This window comes from Salmo salar, chromosome 27 (genome assembly GCF_965601325.2).
Source record: "Salmo salar chromosome 27, fSalSal1, whole genome shotgun sequence".
Classification (NCBI taxonomy): Eukaryota; Metazoa; Chordata; class Actinopteri; order Salmoniformes; family Salmonidae; genus Salmo; species Salmo salar.
In genome coordinates this window covers 25,203,526-25,225,800 of record NC_138317.1, presented here as the reverse complement: position 1 = coordinate 25,225,800, position 22,275 = coordinate 25,203,526, and the positions used below count along the sequence as shown (strand labels likewise).

At 43.6% G+C, this 22,275-nt stretch overlaps 1 protein-coding gene across 8 annotated transcripts in view; it reads right to left on the bottom strand.

Moving 5' to 3' along the window:
- The window catches only part of LOC106588786 (triple functional domain protein), a 116,595-nt gene extending 95,152 nt beyond the window's left edge, over positions 1-21,443 (bottom strand). For 3 of the 8 annotated variants that reach the window (XM_082970131.1, XM_082970132.1, XM_082970133.1), the window contains exons 1-2: positions 13,616-13,751; positions 13,038-13,088 (exon numbers count right to left, since the gene is read on the bottom strand). In XM_082970131.1, the coding sequence (XP_082826257.1) occupies positions 13,038-13,088; positions 13,616-13,739 (175 nt within the window). In that variant the 5' untranslated portion in view covers positions 13,740-13,751. Of the gene's footprint in view, positions 1-13,037; positions 13,089-13,615; positions 13,752-21,151 lie in introns of those variants that run through there. The other 5 variants (XM_082970134.1, XM_082970135.1, XM_082970136.1 and 2 more) reach the window with 3 other exon arrangements.
- Positions 21,444-22,275: the final 832 nt, after the last annotated feature.

The following is a 22,275-nucleotide window of genomic DNA, read 5'->3' as shown; positions in this document are numbered from 1 at the left end:
TGTTCCTGGTTTGAGCCCAGGTAGGAGCGAGGAGAGGGACGGAAGCTATACTGTTACACTGGCAATACTGGAAGTGGTAGAGCTCTTTGAGGGCAGGTCTGGCACCCACAAAGTTCTTTCCAGGATCTGACCACAGTTTCTTTGGATGCCCTCTCAGTGCCGTGAATCTTTGGTAGGCCAGTAAGAAGCCTTCAGTTGACTGGTCACTGACAACATCTGTGTGTATAGCTCTGGATGCCATACAGCAGAAGACAATTCCCCACACCTTGAGCTTGACTTTCTTTCTCACCTCGTCCTTGACTTCATATGGTCCAAATAAGTCCACTGTTGTGTACTCAAATAGTCTGGCTGGTGTTATACGCTCGGGTGGAAGGTCACTCATGATCTGTTGGCACTTTCTGGCCCTAGCCTTTCTGCACACCACACAGTTGTCAACTCTCTTTTTAGCCAGCTTCCGGCCTTTTATCACCCAGGCTTTCTTCCTCATCCGGAGGAGTGTACGAGTCTGTTGAGAGTGGTGCCTTGAAAGGTTATACCTTCTTGAGCTGCAAGGAACAGGTCTCTTAGTGCATCTTCACACTCCCCAACAGTGAGTACAGCTTGTTTGCTTCTGGACTTCCAGTTTGTTGAAAGAATTTCCTCCCACTTTGGTTTATCTGAGGCTGAATTCCTGGTCAACACTTCTTTCCATTTCGTTGCAGCTCTCCAAACCCAGGCAGTGACTCGGATCAGCCTGGTCAGGCTGCTGAATTTCCTGATGTCAATCAGTTTTGTTACCGCAGAGCCAGCTGGTGGTCTTCGGATCTTAGTCTTAGGTTCATCTGGGTTATTTTGCCTGCATTGCTGTGCATCACTCTGATTTTCCTTCTGAACTCCCACTTCAGGAAGTATATCATTCTTGTTTCTCTTGGCCTGCGCTCTGGTCAGTGCTGCAGAGAAATATTTCCTTTGAAGTTTGTTTATGCCTTCCTTGGCATAAGCTGCAATTTCTTTGGCTGACTTCTGTGGCCACTCTTCCATGGGTTGCCGCAGGAACGCTGGTCCATTTTGCCACATGGAATCTTCTTGGAGGTCTTCCGGGGCTGCCCCTCTTGTTATGATGTCAGCACTGTTCAGGCCTCCCGGGATCCACCACCAGTCTTCGACGGATGTGGATTTCTGGATCTCTCCAACTCTGTTCGCGAAGAAAGATTGATACCCATAACTGTCTCTCTGGATAGCTCCCACCACAGTTTGACTGTCCAGCAGATGGAGCCATCGTTCAATTTCTATATGACTGTGTTTTTCAATGTACTTTCGAAGTCGTGCTGCGCAGACAGCACCGCATATTTCAGCTTTCACTGCCTCCCCCTTTTGGTCCAAAGGTGTGAGTTTTGCTTTGGACTCAACCAACCTGACTTGGATGCCTTGCTCGGTTTCCCATCTGAAGTACACTACAGCTCCATAGCTCTTCTCACTTCCATCAGAGAATGTTATTCCCCAAGGTTTACCAAGCCAGTTGACTGGTGTGAGGCTTCTGTGGAAGGTGATTTGGCTAAGACATGTGTACTCTTGAAACGCCTTTCTGACAAGAATGGCGCCCTTTTGTTTGGCAGGTGTGACGAGGCCTATTGGGTCATACAGGCTAGCTACTTGGCTTAGCAGTTCTCTTCTCGTCAGTGGGTTTGGAGTTTTCCCTCTCACCTCTTCTTCAAGGAGATTTTGTCCGACTCTCATCTTCTTTTTCCTCTTTGAGAAATTGATCGAAGTCATAGGGTACAGTTTGTCCTCTTCAACAAGGTATCCAACTCCAAGGGCTTTATTGTCTCCTTTCCTCATCTGGTTTGGGAGAATAAGTACTGTGCCTGACACCGCTCCTTGTTCTCCTGGTACGATCTCCTGCCTCCCACTTTGGCCTGACCGGATCCAGGGTTTGAGGAAGAATCCGCCTGTCCTCAGGATCTCTTCAACTCCTTTGGTGTCCTTGTCCAGCTTTTGTAAGTCATTATGGGAAGTCAGGATGTCATCGACATAGGCATCGTCTTCAAGGATCCTACGTTCCTCCTCCAGGTGAGCGAACATGGGCAGTTTTGCTGTCTCTCTCATGGCCAGTTGTGCAATGCACCCTGCTGGTCAATCGCCAATGTTGACTCTGGTGATGGCATACTCTTCAATCTCTTCCTCCTCAGTGTTTCTCCAGAGAAATCTGTGGAGATGCATCTCCAGGTTTTCTAACCACACCGAATTGTACATCTTCCTGATGTCGCCAAGAGCAGCATGGACACCTCTTCTGAACCTGAGTAGTACTGCTCGGATGGGATTGAGAACATCAGGCCCTTTCAGCAGCAGGTCATTCATGCTGACCCCTTTAAACTTCTGGCTGCTGTTCCATACCAGTCGCACAGGTGTTGTGACAGAGTGTGGGTTTGGCGCCACCAAGTGGCTGACATACCATACTGGTCCTTTCCAGCTGGCGATCATCTCTTTGGTGAGTTTCTTTGCTGCTCTTCTCTCCACCATTTCATGCACTTGAGCTGTGTATGCTATTTTCCACTCTGGCTCTTTCTTGAGTTGTTTTTCTGTTCTTAAGAAGGTGGCTTCAACCCCACTCCTGTTGTAGGGAAGGGAACTTGGATCTTGAATCCAGGGGTATTTTGTGTCCCAGTGCGGTTCATCGCTGTGAGCATCTGCTTTGATGTACGTGAGGCCTTTCCTTATGATCTCCAGCTCCCTTTCCTCACTCAGTCATTTCCTTGCCTCCTGGTTGAAAATTGCCGCACCGGCATCCTCCACACTTCGGTTCGCAAGCTGCTCCAATGCTATCCCATTTCCACCAATCCAAGAACTCTCTGCGAGCAACTGTGCTTTTGGTTTCAGCTGTGAACTCGTGTTTTAATTATCTCTTGATACTTGACAGCGGTTGCTCTCATGGATCGAGCAAAGTGCGTTCCAGACCTGTGCGCGGCCATATCGACTTCTTCAAACAGATCTGGATGTGCTCCACCAACAATCTTTCCTAGCGGGCTCTCCCATAAGACAAGGTCTCCAATCACCTTCACTCTTTGCGGAGCAAGTCTTCCTTCGCGGTGGCTTATCAGTAGCTCAATGCTCTCCGGTCTCCTCAGATCTCCTAGACTGACTTCTGGGAAGAACTTCTTGAGTTGCTCAGGTTTGATGACTCTGTGGATGTTGGCAATTTCATTCAAACCATAGCAGACAAGCTCATGGGCTCTTTCTGTGCCTCCAGGCATTTTGACCCTCACTCTGAGGAGATATCTTCTGGTTTTAACCTTCATGGCCATCCCCCCAACTCCATGGACGACTAAAGTGATGTTTTCACTTCGAAGATTTAATCTCCTGGCAGCTCTGTGGGTGATGTAATTTGTGTCTGATGCCAAGTCGATCAGGGTTCCAATTTTTTGTCCTGCATTGGCAGTTACCTCGAGCAGCATTAGAATAACTGGCAATTCTTCTACTGCACCTGACACAATCTCTCCAAGCTGGATCTTTTCACCACAGTTTGTCTTTGCGGTGATGTTGGTGAACGCTCTCTTGAATTTGTCCGCCATCTCTGGGGAGAGTTTGGATACAAATTCTTCCTGCTCCTCAGTCCGCGTATGCCTTCTCACATTGAATTGTCTTCTTTCTGAGTCACTCCTCCTGAAGTCTCCCTTCAGGCATAGAAAGAAATGGTGGTCTTTTTTACAGTTTATGTTCCTGCACAGGTATGTCTCTTTGCATTCATCATCTTCTCCATGACAGACCAAGCACCTCTTGCAGGCCCCCAGCTTTTCTACAGCAGCCAACTTTTCCACCGGCTTCGGTTCCTTGAAACGCTTGCAAAAGAATATATTTTCTCTGTGCTTTTCATCACCACACACAACACAGCCTCCTTTCGTTGTGGACCGCGTGGACGCATATTTCCTCTCCATGCAAGCATTTCTCTTTTCTGGCCTTTCACTCACTCCCAGCTGCTCCAGTTTTTCAAGAATTTCCTCTTGTGTTTTCAGGAATTTAAGAAGGTTCTCAAAGTGATTATCTGGTGTGACATTATTCCTCGGATTAACCATGAAGACAAGCCACTCTCTCTTGATGTCGTCAGGTAACTTGCTTTCTATGGATCTGATCACAAGAGGGTTGTTGATGGCTCCTGTGTTTCCAAGCTCCGTGAGGTCATCCAGGGCCTTCTCTATAGTTTGGATCATGTCGATAACTTTTCTAGGCTGATTTGCCCTTAAAGCAGGAATTTTCTCCAGATCCTCCATTATCTCCAAGGCAATTGTAGACTTGTTTCCATATCTGTTTTCCAGCACCCTGAACATGTCCTCAGCAGTGTTGTAGGAAGACAAACGGAGGCCTCTGCATATCCTCTCATCTATACTGTCAATGAGTTGGATCCTCTTTACTTCGACTGAGCCTGTTGGTTCCCCCTGCTTTTGCAGACTCTCCCAGTCTCTTCTCCATCGATGGAAGTTCCTTTTATACCCACTGAACTTGGGAAGACAGATTGGCTTTATCCTCAGTGTCGGTTGTGGAGCTGGCATGGGCACCTGCGGCACTCTCCCTCTGTCTCTCTCGTCTCCTGCAATTCTTTGTGCTGTGAGAAATCCTGCCCACCTTGCTTCAAGGTTGTTGCCGAATGCCTTCAGATCCTTCACTCTCCCTCCGAGCCTTTCCTTTTCTGCCACCGGAATCCACATCTCCCACTCTGCTAGGCTTGCGATTGCATTTTGGACTTGTGTTTTCACACAATCCCACCGTAGCTCAAAGCCATCTCTGTTTACAGCAGTAACAGGTATCTGAGCAACTCCATCACAGGCTGTCTCGGCTTCATGGATTGCAGACTTCACCTCATTTTCGCCATATCTAGGCCATAGATTGGCCTGGACTATCTCCCTGACCTCATCCAATCGTGCTTCGCATTCTTGGAACGTCTTCTCAACTTCAGTCTGCTTCTCCTTGCTCAGTTTAGCTTCTTCACCCTCATCGGTTCCAGCTTCAATGTCTGCCAGAAGGCCAGCCCTGTACTCGTCATTTGTCTCACTGACCGTCCTCGCCTCCGACTTGAGCTTCTTGAACTCCTCTTGTAGTTCTCTTTTAGTCATGTGCTTTGCGACTCTGCTGAGGAAGTTTGCCTGCTTGGTAAAAGTGCTTTTAGCTAAAGTTCTTTTTTGCTTCAGCTCCTTCACTGTTATTCCAAGAGCTTCCTGCGCCATGTTGAGATGTCAGTCAATATTCCTCTCTGCGACGACAGCTTTCCTGACTTCAGGCCGTTAATCCTTTTGTCTTCACTGCCACGCGGTTATCAACTGTCAAGTTGTGTATGGTTCACACTGCAGCTCTTTGCCCAAACTTGAAAAAGGCCTTTAAGGACTGAAGGACGCAAGGGACAACTCAACTTTCTTCTGACTTCTTTTATTTCTTTAGTCAGTTAGTTAGTTAGTTAATTAGTTCTTTAGTTAGTTAGTTAGGTTGATAACCTTTAAAGGCAAAACACAAAAATAAATATATAATTACTTCAAGTAAGGTCATTTCAAATTAAATATATAATCTTAATGTAGTCATATTATCTAAATTATACTATATACTAAATTAGACAATTGGGCTCAATTCTCAACACAAATAAACACCTAACTGGCAACAATTTTACACAACAATGTCCATGTGCCTACCGGTTGAGTATCCAGAATCCTAAATGAGCTGAATGTGTATGGATGAGAGTCTCCTCTTCCGTGAAGGACTTCCAGTGAAATGCTTTTCCACCAAACATTTCACCACCTGCTATCACAAAGGTGCACCAGTATATATGTTCCCCAGGGAAACACAAGCTAATGATGGGTTCCACAATGCATACACTCTTTCGCCCCCTGCTGGTGTTTTATCTTTGAAATCAGTTGAAAATCTGAACCCCTTGAATATGAATACCTGTCTTTTGACGCAACAGTGCTTATAAGAACATCCAATAGTCAAAGGTATATGAAATACAAATCGTATAGAGAGAAATAGTCCTATAATTCCTATAATAACTACAACCTAAAACTTCTTACCTGGGAATATTGAAGACTCATGTTAAAAGGAACCACTAGCTTTCATATGTTCCCATGTTCTGAGCAAGGCACTTAAACATTAGCTTTCTTACATGGCACATTTTGCACTTTTACTTTCTTCTCCAACACTTTGTTTTGCATTATTTAAACCAAATTGCACATGTTTCATTATTTATTTGAGGCTAAATTGATTTTATTGATGTATTATATTAAGTTAAAATAAGTGTTCATTCAGTATTGTTGTAATTGGCATTATTACAAAAAAAAGTAACAATAATCGGCCGATTAATCGGTATAGGCTTTTCTGGTCCTCCAATAATCGGTATCGGCGTTGAAAAATCATAATCGGTCGACCTCTACTTGTGAGTATCAAGTTTGGGGAAGCTTACAATGTATCATACCATTTCAATGAATCTGCATGCCAGGTATGATTATTTTTATATGGCTATTTTCTTGGAACAGTTTCATTTCAATAATATTTTGTTTCTCAAAATCATTCGTCACATGGTTAATCATAAAAATCTGAAGTAAAAAGACAAAAATATAAAAAGTTCAAATTCAGCTCTGCCGAGAGCACTAGCCTCTGCTATATGGACACATTGATACTCTGTGATCCATTGGCGGCTAAAGAAATGAGAGCATAGGACTCAGAGAAACAGCAGTAGGCCTATAAAACTTCTTGAAGATTAACCTGTTATGTCTAGGGGGCAGTATTGACACGGCTGGATAAAAAACGTACCCGATTTAATCTGTTTACTACTCCTGCCCAGTAACTAGAATATGCATATAATTATTGGCTTTGGATAGAAAACACCCTAAAGTTTCTAAAACTGTTTGAATGGTGTCTGTGAGTATAACAGAACTCCTATGGCAGGCCAAAACCTGAGAAGATTTCAAGCAGGAAGTGGCCTGTCTGAGAAGTAGTGTTTCATCTTGGCTCTTTTTATTGAAGACTCAGGATCTGTGCAATAACGTGACACTTCCTACCTCTTCCATAGGGTCTCAGAGCCCGGGAAAAAGTTGAACGATATCGAGGCAGGCTCTGGCTGAAACACTTTATCGCTTTTGGCAAGTGGCCACTCAGAGTACTATGGGCTTAGGCGCGTGCCCGCTTCGACCGAATGCTTTCTTTTCCTTTGTCTGTTTATCTAAACGCAGATTCCCGGTCGGAATATTATCGCTTTTTTATGAGAAAAATGGCATAAAAATTGATTTTAAACAGCGGTTGACATGCTTCGAAGTACGGTAATGGAATATTTAGAATTCTTTTGTCACGAATTGCGCCATGCTCGTCACCCTTATTTACCCTTTAGGATAGTGTCTAGAACGCACGAACAAAACGCCGCTGTTTGGATATAACGATGGATTATTTTGGACCAAACCAACATTTGTTATTGAAGTAGAAGTCCTGGGAGTGCATTCTGACGAAGACAACAAAGGTAATAACATTTTTCTTATAGTAAATCTGACTTTGATGAGTGCTAAACCTGCTGGGTGTCTAAATAGCTAGCCCTGTGATGCCGGGCTATCTACTGAGAATATTGCAAAATGTGCTTTCACCGAAAAGCTATTTTAAAATCGGACATATCGAGTGCATAGAGGAGTTCTGTATCTATAATTCTTAAAATAATTGTTATGCTTTTTGTGAACGTTTATCGTGAGTAATTTAGTAAATTCACCGGCAGTGTTCGGTGGGAATGCTAGTCACATGCTAGTCACATGCTAATGTAAAAAGCTGTTTTTTGATATAAATATGAACTTCATTGAACAAAACATGCATGTATTGTATAACATACTGTCCTAGGGTTGTCATCTGATGAAGATCATCAAAGGTTAGTGCTACATTTAGCTGTGGTTTGGGTTTATGTGACATTATATGCTAGCTTGAAAAATGGGTGTCTGATTATTTCTGGCTCGGTACTCTGCTGACATAATCTAATGTTTTGCTTTCGTTGTAAAGCCTTTTGAAATCGGACAGTGTGGTTAGATTAACGAGAGTCTTATCTTTAAAATGGTGTAAAATAGTCATATTTTTGAAAAATTGAAGTAATATCATATCTAAGGTATTTGAATAACGCGCCACAGGATTCAACTGGCTGTTGAGTAGGTGGGACGCAAGCGTCCCACCTAGCCCATAGAGGTTAACCCGTTTTTCAATTTTCTCTTAAAATGACATACCCAAATCTAACTGCCTGTAGCTCAGGCCCTGAAGCAAGGATATGCATATTATTGATACCATTTGAAAGGAAACACTTTGAAGGTTGTGGAAATGTGAATTGAATGTAGGAGAATATAACACAATAGATCTGGTAGAAGAAAATACATTATCTTTGAAATGCAACAGAAAGGTCCCAGTTCTAGCCATCACTCGGGTTCCGATGGTGTCCACAAGATGGCAGCAGTGTATGTGCAAAGTTTCAGACAGATAACTTTAAGTATGAGAGAACCACATGACATTTAGTGTGAAGTCACCCAGGTACATTTGGGCAAATCGTGAAGGAGACATTTGCATTAATATTACATTTTTCTGCAAGAATATAGTCAAATCTGTATACTTGGACTTTGATTTAGCTTTTACAGTATTAGTAGCCATATTATAAGGTCAACATTTTCAAAACATCCAGTGTTCATAACTTCATAACTCTGAATATTCTTATCATTTTTGTCTAAAAGGAAAAGGCATGCTGTCGCACAAGGTTAGTAGCTACATTTTACGACAGATACAGGGTTTCCGGATACTCCCGTAAAGCCCAGCTAGCTTTATTTGACCCCGATTGGTGCTTATTTGACAAAGTTAGAGTCGTTCAAGTGAAGACCGCCTGTGTCATCGGCGTGCTATGAAGGCGTCACTCTCTGACCAAATTTGGTGTCCTATAGGATATACTACACCCCTAATGATATAGTGAAGTCTGGTTACGTTCTAGTATCTCTGAGGAATATATACGAATGTGATTTGACTGGTTGAAACAACGTTTAGGGTTAGATTTTCACAGATTCCTTTCTTTGCAAATTGAACGAGTGGAAATACAAAATCGATCGTGCATGCTATATGGACCTTTTTAGGATATGAAAAATAATTTTATCTAACAAAACGACACTTCATGTTATCTCTGGGACCCTTTGGATGATAAATCATAGCAAGATTTCAGAATGTAAGTACACATTTCACCTTCAGAGGTGAATTTATCAAACCTATCGTGGTGAAAAAAGTGTTTTGTTGTTAGGAGCTCTCCTCAAACAATAGCATGGCATTTATTCGCAGTAATATCTACTGTAAATCGGACAGTGCAGCTATATTAACAAGAATTTAAGCTTTCAGCCGATATAAGACACTTATATGTACCGACATTTGTTGTTTTTCTAAAATCTGCGATCGTGACACAAGGCGCTGCATGATTGAACTGTCCCGTTGACGGGACACCTTTCCCTAAGAAGTCCTATAACTAATTAAATACATAAGCCTAAAGCCCACAAATACAAACAGTAGAAAATATCCTGATGAGAATGTTGTTTCTTTCAATCACATTCATCCATCTACTCCGCCTGTCTGCCTCACTTTCCATCTGTCTTGGCCATTGCTAGTGAAGTGCAACATTGTATAAAATCATCACTTGGTCCAGTCAGACTGTGTCTGTGGCTAGTGAACTTGCAACATTGTATCAAGTCCTCAGAGTTTCCTGCCCAGTGAGCTCGGGACAGAAAGCTATTTTTTTATTACGTTTCCATATGCGATCATCAGATCATGATATTTTTTGCTTTCACACAGCTTGGTGAAGGCCAGGAATGTTGGAAAGATTGTTCAAATACTGAGGAACTATCATTCGCAATGGATGTTAAAAAACAGACTGTTGACTTGTGTGAGGTGAAGAAGAAATGAGTGGTGTAAGTGGTCAGTTAAGACAATGGGCACTTTCCTACAGATGGCTGCATTCTGGAGAGACACACCATATCTTCACCACACAGCCCTCCCCTTCTTCTTGATGCAATTTGTTTAACTATACTCAAGACACATCTTCACACATATTTTAGACGCATTTCACTGACAGCAGCAACTCAAATCAGCTAGACCTATTGCCACGACCCAAATCGCTGGCTTCCCAAACACACTGGTGATTTGAAACAATCCACAGTAAAAACATTTTTTTTTAAAGAAGCTAATAATCCTCTATGGCTAAGTCATGCTCCCTGGTGAAGTATTTTAATGAATTTATTTAGACAGGAGTAATTATATAATTTTGGCAAAACATACATTTACTTTAAGGAAATGCAGCATTCCAACTGTGCACCGGCCAACATTCCTTTCCAATTCATAAGAAGCTGAAACCAGAGATCATTATATAATGACGAGTTCTTATGTCTCCACCCTAACAGTGGGAGTCTGTCCCAAAGGCGGAAAGGCAGGCGACAAGCTTAGGTCTGCATATTATTCCCATACAAACGCATTGGGTTTATATTGGACAGAATTAGGCGAGAGTGAGCCCTCTCGCTTCGTCTCTTCCTCTCTGCTAAAACCAGAGAAAGTATCAGAGCGAGCGAAACAGCGCCCCTCTATATGAAGTCCATGTATCTGATGCTGTCTGGCCAGACATAGTATGACATGCCATACTCTTTTGGTCCAGACAGCATCAGATACATGGTCTACACATCCTGAGACAAAGAGGTGCTGTTTCACTTGCTCGGATGCTTTACCTGAAATGTATGCGTCTTTCTGTTTGCCCGCGTCGCTGTCAAATAAATGATAAATATTTCAATATTTTATTTGGATGGGCAAGGAGGTACGGTAGGGCGGGCCAGGCCCCCTAAGGCCCGCCCATAACACCAGCCCTGATTTGGTGATTGGTCTGTGATTTGGCACCCATACCTTTAGGCCCTAACATTTAGGCTAATGCACTAACCCCAGATAGGGTTTCCTTTCATTATTTTAGGCTACATTTAGCCTATAGATAAATTGCACAAGAATGATCCAATTATGGATTTTTCAAGGTATTGTTTTCTCTTTGTTAAACCCGCCCTTCATCCACACAATATTTAATGACCCTAAACCCACCTACCCCGCAGCTATAACCCCATTATGAGTCAACCCTCGCATCCCTATTGCCTGTCTCACTATTGTATTTCTCCTTCCTTCCCCCTCTCCCTCGTGGTCTCTTTCTCCCTCTCTCTCTCTCTTAATGTTCAGTTTCCTCAGGGCATCAGAACTAATTTCTCCTTCCTTCCCCCTCTCCCTCGTGGTCTCTTTCTCCCTCTCTCTCTTAATGTTCAGTTTCCTCAGGGTATCAGAACTAATTTCTCCTTCCTTCCCCCTCTCCCTCGTGGTCTCTTTCTCCCTCTCTCTCTCTCTCTTAATGTTCAGTTTCCTCAGGGCTTCAGAACACATTTCTCCTTCCCCCTCTCCCTCCACCGTTCTCTCTACTTGTTCATCGACCAGATTGTTGCTAGTAATTATTTACTAGACCCAATGCACTCTCACACTCTCTTTTTCTTTCTCTCTCTCCCTATCTTCGTCTTGTTGCCCCACGGAGAAGATTTGATTGGTCGCTAAAACAGAAAGGGTGATCCTATTGGTTCCGGAGACTGAGGGGGCGATCTTATTGGCTGATGGCCAGGCTGATCAGCCACAGCTGTGGCACTCTAACAATGCCCTCACTGTGGGTACAGCTGACACACACACACTTTCAAAAATTGCCCTGTAGCTAGTGACCAGCATTGATAATAGATTTCAAATCCGTCTTTCTTTCCATCTGTCTATCCACCTCTCTCTCTCTCTCTCTCTCTCTCTCTCTCTCTCTCTCTCTCTCTCTCTCTCTCTTCCCTGCTTGGCTCTCGCTCTCTTCTAACTCTTTTCTCCCCTATTCCTTCTCTCTCCCTCTGATCATCCCATTTTCCCCAGAATGTGTGTGTGCCAGCTGAATCTCTCCATCTCCCCCTGTGTCGTTCTCTCCATCCACCCAGACCTCTAATAACAGGGTAGACTAACTGACTGAGACAGGCCAGGGTTACCCTCAATGACCTGGAGGGAGAGAGAGAGCAAGAGAGAGAGAGAGAGAGAGACAAATCCAATTTTGATAAACTATTGGGTGAAATAACACAGTGTGCAATCACAGCAGCAATATTTGTGACCTGTTGCCACAAAACTATATAGACATAATGACATTTGAAATGTCTATTATTTTGGAACTTGTGTGAGTGTAATATTTACTGTTCCCTTTTTATTGTTTATTTCACTTTTGTTTATCCATTTCACTTGCTCTAGCAATGTAAACATGTTTCCCATGCCAATAAAGCCCATTGAATTGAATTGAGAGAGACAATAAGCCAACCCTAGCACCCTCATACTAAACAAACATTTGTCAGGGACCAAAAATATAACATTTACATTTGAAATGTTTGTCATTTAGCAGACGCTCTTATCCAGAGTGACTTACAGTAGTGAGTGCATACAATGCATACTTTTTTTCTCGCACTGGTCCCCCGTGGGAATCGAACCCACGACCCTGGCATTGCAAGCGCCATGCTCTACCAGCTGAGCCACATGGGACCAGTGCCCCCTTCCTCCATCAATCTCCACCCCCTGTCCATCTCACCCCCTCTCTCCATCTCCCAGTGTGACTAGTGGGAGAGAGAGCAGGCCACCAGATGGACTGGTTTCTTAGATGACATCACGCATTTATCCCTTTACAGGGCAGAGCAGTGGCCTCCCTGGAGAATGATACAGAACAATAGGCCCAACCTTTAACCCTGTCTACAAACAAGGAAGTAAAACAAATATGTTTTAGACAGGACTGGTGAGATAAGGGGGACACTTCAGGGGAGACACTCCCAGTCAAAACACACACACTAAAACACAGTAAACACACACCGCTGTGAAAGACAGACATCAATGGAACATACCTGTGTCTGTGTGCCAGACGCAACAGTGAAACAAAACGAGAGAAAAAAGGGAAGGGAGATCACAGGAACACACCGAACGCTGGTGTGTGTGTGTGTGTGTGTGTGTCTGTGTCATCCTACCTGGTAGCTGACTGGACAAGTCTCCTTTGGGCTCTTTTTGGAGGGAACCGTCTGGGGAGAGAAAGAAAATATCACTTTTAGGTGTACAGTAGGTAGTCAGTTGTGTGTCTTTACCAAGCTAATCAACTCCAGGCCTGGACAAGATACAGTATATCAGGGACTGGTTCAGACCTGGGATACCAGCAGTGTATTCATTAGGAACAAAGAAAAACTGACGCAAAGAGACGTACCTGTATTTGTCCAATATAAACAACTTTTTGTTTTAAAATGTTTTCGGTTGCAAAATGTTTTGCAACATGTTGCACTGCTGAGTAGGCTACACCCCAGGTAAGTGAATACCTGGCCTGACATGAATCAATCCATTAACTAGTGCCAGTAAGAGCCCTTCTTGCCTGTGGAAGACAGCTAACATGCTAATGTGCTAGCTAGCTAACCAAGATACCACTAAACACATGTGCTGTGAACATCAACAACCCTCTGGGCTGACGAGTCACTAGCACATTATTCCCTGTGTTTGTATGTGTGTCTGAACACATGCTCTCTCTGACACACACTTCCTGTGGACGCTGTGTCCTCACCGCTGAGCGTTGGGTGATGGGATACATGATGGGGGCAGTGACTCCATTCATGGAATTTCTCCCTACGACAGACAGACAAGGCAGATGCTATAATGAAAAGACTAAACATTAACATACAGTACATACTTGCAGTACCAGCAGTAGCAGCAGTAGTACCAGTAGTAGCAGCAGTAGTACCAGCAGTAGCAGTAGTAATACCAGCAGCAGTAGCAGTAGTACCAGTAGTAGTAGCAGCAGTAGTACCAGCAGTAGCAGTAGTACCAGCGGTAGCAGTAGCAGTAGTAGCAGCAGTAGTACCAGCGGTAGCAGTAGTAGCAGCAGTAGTACCAGTAGCAGTAGTACCAGCAGTAGTACCAGTAGCAGTAGTAGCAGCAGCAGTAGCAGTAGTAGCAGTAGCAGCAGTAGTACCAGCAGTAGTAGTAGTACCTGCAGTAGTAGCAGCAGTAGTAGCACCAGCAGTAGTAGTAGCAGCTGTAGCAGTAGTAGCAGCATCAGTAGTAGTACCAGTAGTACCAGCAGTACCAGTAGTACCAGTAGTAGCAGTAGTAGTGCAACAGTCACAGTTATCTAACTCCATAACATCCCAGTTCTAATAGTATGAAGCTAAAAACAACATCTACAAAACATGTTGTTGAGATAGAGCACACGTACACCCACACAAACATGCACGGTCGAGCAAACAAACACACGTGGTGTGGAGGTGTGTCAGATCCCAGAGAGAGAAACCAAGAGGTTTGTCAGGATCATAAGTGGGCTAATCTATTGAGATACACACTCTCCCCAAACACACACTTCAAGTGAAGAGCGCAAGGCCAGCCTACATCATCCATTTACTGACAGACTAACATAGACATAGGCCCACACACACACACACACACACACACACACACACACACACACACACACACACACACACACACACACACACACACACACACACACACACACACACACACACACACACACACACACACAGAGAGAGGAAATGACAAAGCAGAACTAAGAGCACAGTCAGAAGTAGAACCCCCCCTCCCCACGCTCTACCTTTGACCTTCTAAACAGTGGGTATGATTCAGGGTGGTGTCACCGTCCGTTCGATACACACAGCTTTTCTCTGATGTTCCCTCTCTCTTTACTGGGGCTATAGACAGCACATTACGGGACGGACGAACATGCACGCGCACACACTTTTTATAGGCCTCTGTTCTTCCTCGACTTCTCTGCAGGGCTAGTCATCGCTGCGACTCACTCACATACACCAGTCACATACACACAGTCACACTCATGACTGACACACACTGAACCCCTCTCAATTCAGCATACCAATGCTATTGATCACAATAGATAGAAGGATAAAGAACAGAGAGAAAGAGAGTGAATGAGACAGCATGTTAAAGCTCACCAGTGGCCCAGAGAGACAAAGAAAGGGCTAATGGCCCATGAGGACATGTCCCACTTTACCTCTATATTCTTCTGGTATCACTTTAAAATAGGAACAGCAGAGAGAGAGTTCTCTGTCTCCATGCGACCAATCAATCCATCTGGAGTCTTTCGCTATTCAATTATAAACGTTTCAATCAAGCTTTATTAGCATGACTGAGTCTGACAAATACAATGTTTGGTGAAGCAAGACACAATTCTAGATAAAACTTAGTGTGTTGAATGAATTGAATCCAGTACAAACAGAAAACCAGTATACAAAGTGGATTAAGAGATGACGCCTAAGTTCAGACAGTGGAGTGCTGTGGCCAGCACACACTGTGTGTGTGTATGGTGCGAGGTTTGGGGTAAATTGATCTGAAACTCAGAAATGTGTTAGCTCAGGGGAGTTCACCCCAAAGTCACTGCTCCTCTACACACACACCCAGGGAAAGTCTGATGGAGAGGAAAGAGCTGAACATGGAGAAGACAGCACAAGTGTGTCCTAACTAACAGCATTAGAGTGTGAGTGTTTTGAGTTTCAGTGAAAGTTCGTTATATTATATACCGATCTATCCTCTAATCTAACCATTCCCTGGGATTACAGCCTTGAAATGCCCCACAGTTCTATTTAATACTTACATTTTAGTGGAAACTCTTATACAGAACTACTTACAGGAGCAATTATGGTTAAGTGCCTTGCTCAAGGGCAAATCAACATATTTTTCACCTAGTCAGCTCAGGATTCAAACCAGCAACCTTTTGGTTTGTGGCCCAACGCTCTTAATCGCTAGGTTACCTGCCGCCTTTAACACACACACACACACAAACTCGTAAATCACACTAATGCTCGCAGGCAAGCACACACACAAACACACACACTAAGAGGGATGTGTGATATTGGTTGTCAGCCCGACCCTCTGAGGCAGCGAGAGTGGCAGAGGATAAATTAGAGAGTGAAAGGAGCGCGAGAGACAAAATGTCAAAGTAATAAAGAGAGATGTTGCCTGTGTTTATCCCAATGCTGATATCAAAGAGAAAACACACACAGCCTACACTTTCACAGAACAAGGACTGTGTGTGTGTGTGTGTGGCGCTAGTCTGTTCCCATGGTTTAACTGATGTCTGCCTCATACCTGTACTGCACATTACCGTGTGGCCCACTGCAGCTGTACTGACCTCCCTTACAGACATGAACACAGACACACAATTGCGTCACCACCCTGCAACAAGATAAGGAAGCAGGTCAACTGATAAGGTGTGATAGTGTAGTCATATGTAGGGTGTGTACAGTCCTGATTAAGCTGAGAGAAACAGAGGCTGTTGCCATCCCAGCAGGTGTCAATGTATTTCAAGTCCTCTGTTCATTAAAGAATATATCAATCATTTAAGCAACCAATCAATAAATTCAATTTCGTGTAGCATTATTCAAGTTGGTGGTAGTTGGTGTGAATTTTGCAGTCTTCTAAATTGGCATCGCACACACACACACACACACACACACACAGACCTTCTTTCTCTCACCAAAAAGAGGTCGTCCCACTTTCTTTCACTCATTTCTCTGGTGTGGGCTTGGGGGCTTGGGGAGAATTTGAGTTCTGGCTCAGTCTCTCATGCTGGGAGAAGAGAGAGATGCAGTTCCTTATAGTTATGTAGTTATGCTCTCATTGTGTTAGTATAATGTTATTACCATGTTATAGTTGTGTCATAGGCTAAATACAGTAAAGGTGAATTATATGTCACTTTTGTTCATCATATTTTATTATAGTCGTCCTGTCATGTTATAATGATGTTATAGTCATAGCCATGTTATGTAGTGAGAGACATCTCATTGTCCTAGTTATAGCTCTGCTCCTATAGCTCAGCGTAAAGGTGAGTGAGTGTGTGAGCTCATCCATTCACAGATCAACGATAACTATTTTCCTTTACGCATTCTTGTACAACGAGCATAAACAAAAGTCTGGGACGGTTGAGTGCTTTTTACACGTAAGGTTGGATCCTCACCATGTCTGAAACGAGAGAGAGTGAGACAGAGTTAGAGACAGAAATGAGCGAGAGAACAAGCACGAGACAGAACGAGACAAACAAAGGGAAGACATGACAGAGAGAGGGAGAATGAAGATAAAAACATACCCGATGGCTAGGCACTACTAAGCAGGCAGGTCTTAAACCTGTACATGTTTGAACACCACCAGGCGGTGTTATATAGGGAGGAAGTCAAAGGAAAAACTAAACGGGAGGGACGAAGCAGTGTGACACTCCAACTAACACATCGCAAACTATAGCCTTGGTCTATATAGTCTGCAGCAGGGATGGGCAACTCTGGACCTGTAGTGAGAAGGCTTGAGTAGGCCAACTGTACACTGAGTATACAAAACATTAAGAACACCTGCTCTTTCCATGACATAGACTTACCAGGTGAATCCAGGTGGGGAAAAAATATGATCCCTCATTGATGTCACTTGTTAAATCCACTTCAAATTAGTGTAGAGTTGAAGGGGAGGAGACAGGTTAGATAAGGATGTTAAAGCCTTGAGACATGGATTGTGTATGTGTGCCATTCAGAGGCTGAATGGGCAACAAGACAAAAGATTTAAGTGCCTTTAAACGGGGTATGGTAGTAGGTGCTGCTGGGTTTTTCACAATCAACCGTTTCCCATGTGTATCAAGAATGGTCCACCACCCAAAGGACATCCAGCCAACTTGACAACTGTGGGAAGCACTGGAGTCAACATGGGCCAGCATCCCTGTGGAACGCTTTCGACACCTTGTAGAGTCCATGCCCCGACGGAGATGCAACTCAATATTAGGAAGGTGTTCCTAATGTTTTGTATACTCAGACTACATTATGAATTTAGATGAGGATGTCGTAATAGTACACACAGTTCCTTGTTTCACTTCGCTTGAACTATCTCTGTTCCTGTAGTGTTGATGCCAGTATCTCTGCGTATTACAGAGATGATTTCAGAGCTGACTGTAGAGTGAGAGGGCTTGAATCTTCTCCAGCTCCAATTTGCATGCATCCACACACACAAATACAAACACAGACAGACACAGACGCACACACAGACGACTCAACCTGAGCTCAGCTGTCAATCAGAGCTTGGTTGCCCGCAGTGATAACAGGGCACAGCTCTGCTGCTTACCAAGAACTCTCCCTAGGGGGATCAAAACACTGCAATGACACCCCATAATAATTACCCATAATAATCCAGCCACAAAAGATGACACTAGACACTGATCTAAGGTCAGCTTTGAGTTTTTCCCTCTAAAAGTTGGGAAAAGCTTGAGGGAAGGTAAGCTGATCCTAGATCTGTGCCTATGGGCAACTTCTACGAGGGCGCCAAAACACCTGGGACAGACAAACAGCTGAAGGAAGCACAAATGAACATTTTAAACAATCTCAATAGGAAGTTTCTACAACTCAAAAGAAATAGGGGGTAGGGTGTGGGTAACGGTTAAGGTTAGTGGTTTAGACTAGCCTAGTGCAGAGGTATTCAACTCTTACCCTATGAGGTCCGGAGCCTGCTGGTTTTCTGTTCTACCTAATCATTCATTTCACCAACCTGGTGTCCCATGTCTAAAATCAGTCCCTAATTAGAGGGGAACAATGAAAAACTGCAGTGGAACTGGCTTTGAGGTCCAGAGTTGAGTTTGAGAGGCCTAGTGGTTAAAATTGGATGTGGTTGTAGACTGGGACTTTCTATCATGTCTCCCTCAAAACAGGAAGACTGGATCCATCTTCACACAGGAACTAACTGCAGTCATAATGAGGATACAGCACTTCCCATGTGGGCTATTATCTACAGACACACTGAGTGGAGTCAAAGGCTGTCTCAATAGTCTACAGTTGCTTCCTTTTTAAAATGTATTTGACCTTTATTTAACTAGGCAAGTTAGTAAAGAACAAATTCTTATTTACAATGACAGCCTAGGAACAGTGGGTTAACTGCCTTGTTCAGGGGCAGAACGACAGATTTTTACCTTGCCAGCTTGGGGATTCGATCTAGCAACTTTTCGGTTACTGGCCCAACGCTCTAACCACTAGGCTACCTGCCACCCCTTACCTCCCCCCTTCCTCTCTTCATCTCCTCGCACTGAGGTTTAGCCTGACCAGTGAGCCATTGAACAAACACACAAAGGGTTAATGTCACCCTCCCATCAACCCAATTGCCACCCTTTAATTGATCTAAGTAATAGATTTTTTACAATGGGAGTTTAGTGCAATACAGTAGTCATGTAGGCCTATAATGCAGCACCAATACATAGAACCCATCTATGAAATCATCAAGCTATAATGATAAGTCCCATTTGATTTTCAGCATATGGTTGTTGTATCATAATCATACTACGAGGAATTGCTACATTTTACATTTAGTAGACTTTCTTTTCCAGAGCGACCTACAGTTAGTTCATTCCTCTTAAGATTGTGATAGGTGGTTGACCCACCTAACGTTAGCTGTCACAGTAAGTACATTTTTCTAAATGTAGCTGTCAGCAAAGTCAGAGCCAGTAAGGTAGAAAAAAAGTCAAGTGCGAGTGTTAGTTCACAAAAGGCCTGGGGTGTATTCATTACGGAAACAGTTTAGCGTTTAAGAACCAAACAGAAGCAAACGGAACAAAACTGATGTTTTTAAATGGACAAATTCAGGTACATCCCTCGCCGTTTTATCAGTCTGCTTGTTTAACAAACGTTTTGCAACAGAATCGGCAGAATGTCGGATACCGTTGCACAACATTTCGTCTGTTGAAAAACTTTTGCAACGGAAACGTTTACTCCAAACAGAAAACGTTTTGCAACAAAGGACAGTTGCTATTGGACAAATTCAGGTAGGTCCCTCTCCGTTTCGTTCAGTTTACTCCGTTTTTTCCGCTTGGTTCCTACAGTAAAAGGTTTCCATTGCAGCACGTTTGCAACAGACCCAACGCTTTGCAACGGAATCTGACTAATGAATACACCACAGATGATAAACACTAACCCAAAATGAGCTCCCTATTCAAGGCACATAAATTATCTCCTTCAGTCTAAAATTCAGAAATTGAATAATGGAATAGAAATTGAAGAAAGTCAAATATCCACGGGCGAGCTGTTATCCATCTACTGATCAGGATAGATCCAGAAATGATGACTGCTCATAGCTCACTCGGCTAGCTAGCATGACTAACGTTAGCCGAGAAAATGGCCATGAACATATTTAATCTACCATGAAATCACACATTGTGCAGTCACTACTACTAATTTAGCAAATAGTACGTTATCTGAACTGTTTAAGATATGCATTCCAATATAAATCAAATGCATGCATTATATGCCTTATTGGGTCATAGGGGAAACCGTACAACTAGATAGCAAGCTAACCTAGCCACAGTCCAGACAGAGCAATGCATGCCACTGTATTGTTTACATAGCACGCTCGATTGTTTCCTATTTTGACAGCACGGAAACGATTAGCACGATACATACGTTTTAAGTAACAATCAACTAACGTTCCGCTGTTTCAATGAAAAGGTCTCTAATGGTATAGCTAGCAATCTGCCAGTGAGCTGTTTGTGATTTCCCAGTCCCTTGATTACCTAGTTAGCTATATTTGATTCTGAACATTGCTAGCTAGCGGCTAGTTTGATAGCTCGCGCACATAATGTAGTTATTTATCTATTTTTATGGTAGTACACAAGTCTATTGGCTATATATCTAATGTGGCTATTGTCTTTGTATGTGCCTAATGTAAGCACGATAGCTAATTTCGGGGTGAGTCGGTTATAAAAGCCAACCAAGCTAACATTATTTAGCATGTGTCTGTGGACGGAGTTGGGCTGCTAAGGGAGTCGCGAGCTCTCACCGCTGGTTGACATGGTTAGTTACATTTTAATGACTGTGTAACAAATGCACGACAGCTCTCACCATTACCATAACACCACCATAACAGCCACCCATTTATGATCCACTGTCGCTTCTACAAATGAGTAAGGACACCTGGGCGAATGTTTAGTTGAAACCTCCCCCACCCCACGATTGCACCGAAAACACAGTGCTCAATCGGGAACAATACCCCCCCACCCCCATGTCGCCTTTACGGGACGGCTCTTTTGCTCTCCCCGATCCGTTTTCGGGCTTACCAGATTTAAAGAACGCCGCTATATCGGCTGCGTCCTTTGACGTCTCATCAGCTCCTTCCCCAGAGCTCATGATGGTGGCCACCAACAGCCGCGATCCCAACTAAATTCCCAATGCGGTGGAAGACAAAAATCAGTTCGTTCCTCGGAAAAGCGTAGGCCAAGAGACACAGGGACTGACAGAATCGTTCCTAGATGCTAGCGCCATAAGCAAACCTCCATCTTGGGTAATGCAAACGCACAGCCGGGCGGCCGCCGGGTTCCTCCTCCGAGTCGAGCCGAAAAGAGAGTCGTTGTAGACGCGAGGAGGAGGGGGGGGGGGGGCAGAGGGGCATGGTACTCGGGAGGGGCTGGGTCTCTGTTCGGTGACTCTCCGGAAGCATTCGGAAACTGCCAGACAGAGCGGGCGTGCTCGGGTTGACCGGCAACGACTGTCTGTGAGTCATTAATGAACATGACAGTGATTTGTGCTTTTTTTAAATACAGCATCATACTGGCTGTATTTCTGTATTATGAAAGTTATATCAAAGATTTTTATAACTAACCCAAGATAGACCACAGCCTTTCGTTTCCAATGGGAACAAATTAGTAATAGTGGGCAGAACAAGCAAGGAGGTGGGCAGAGCAAAGCACAAGCTAGCAAGATCCTATTGGCCATTCTGGCAAATATTAGCATATTTCCGTTAGGGGAACCGATACTCTGTGAAGTGCATGTGTGCAATAACTCAATTCGCCTTTGCACTCCTAAACAACAGGACTCTGTTCATAACAGATTCTAGATCACATGTTTCATTGATGAGAATGCAGAATGTCGGCTAAAATCCATCTTGTTCCATCTTCTCCCAGTGCCTGCCACTTGGCTTCCTCTCACAAGTGGAAACACCAAGCGGATGCTTCACATTTATACTTTGGGTGAAATATATGGCTCATTGTTTTATCTGTGGTTATATATCTTGAAAACTTGATTGCTAACATGCACATCATTTTGGGACTATATCAACAATGGACTAATGAAACAAATACCAAAATATAGTTTTGGGGTGGAGTTTTCCTTTAAAATCAGTGTGCACTATGCAGATAGGCATATACACCTGTTTTTGTTATCATGTTAGGACAAGAATGGATGC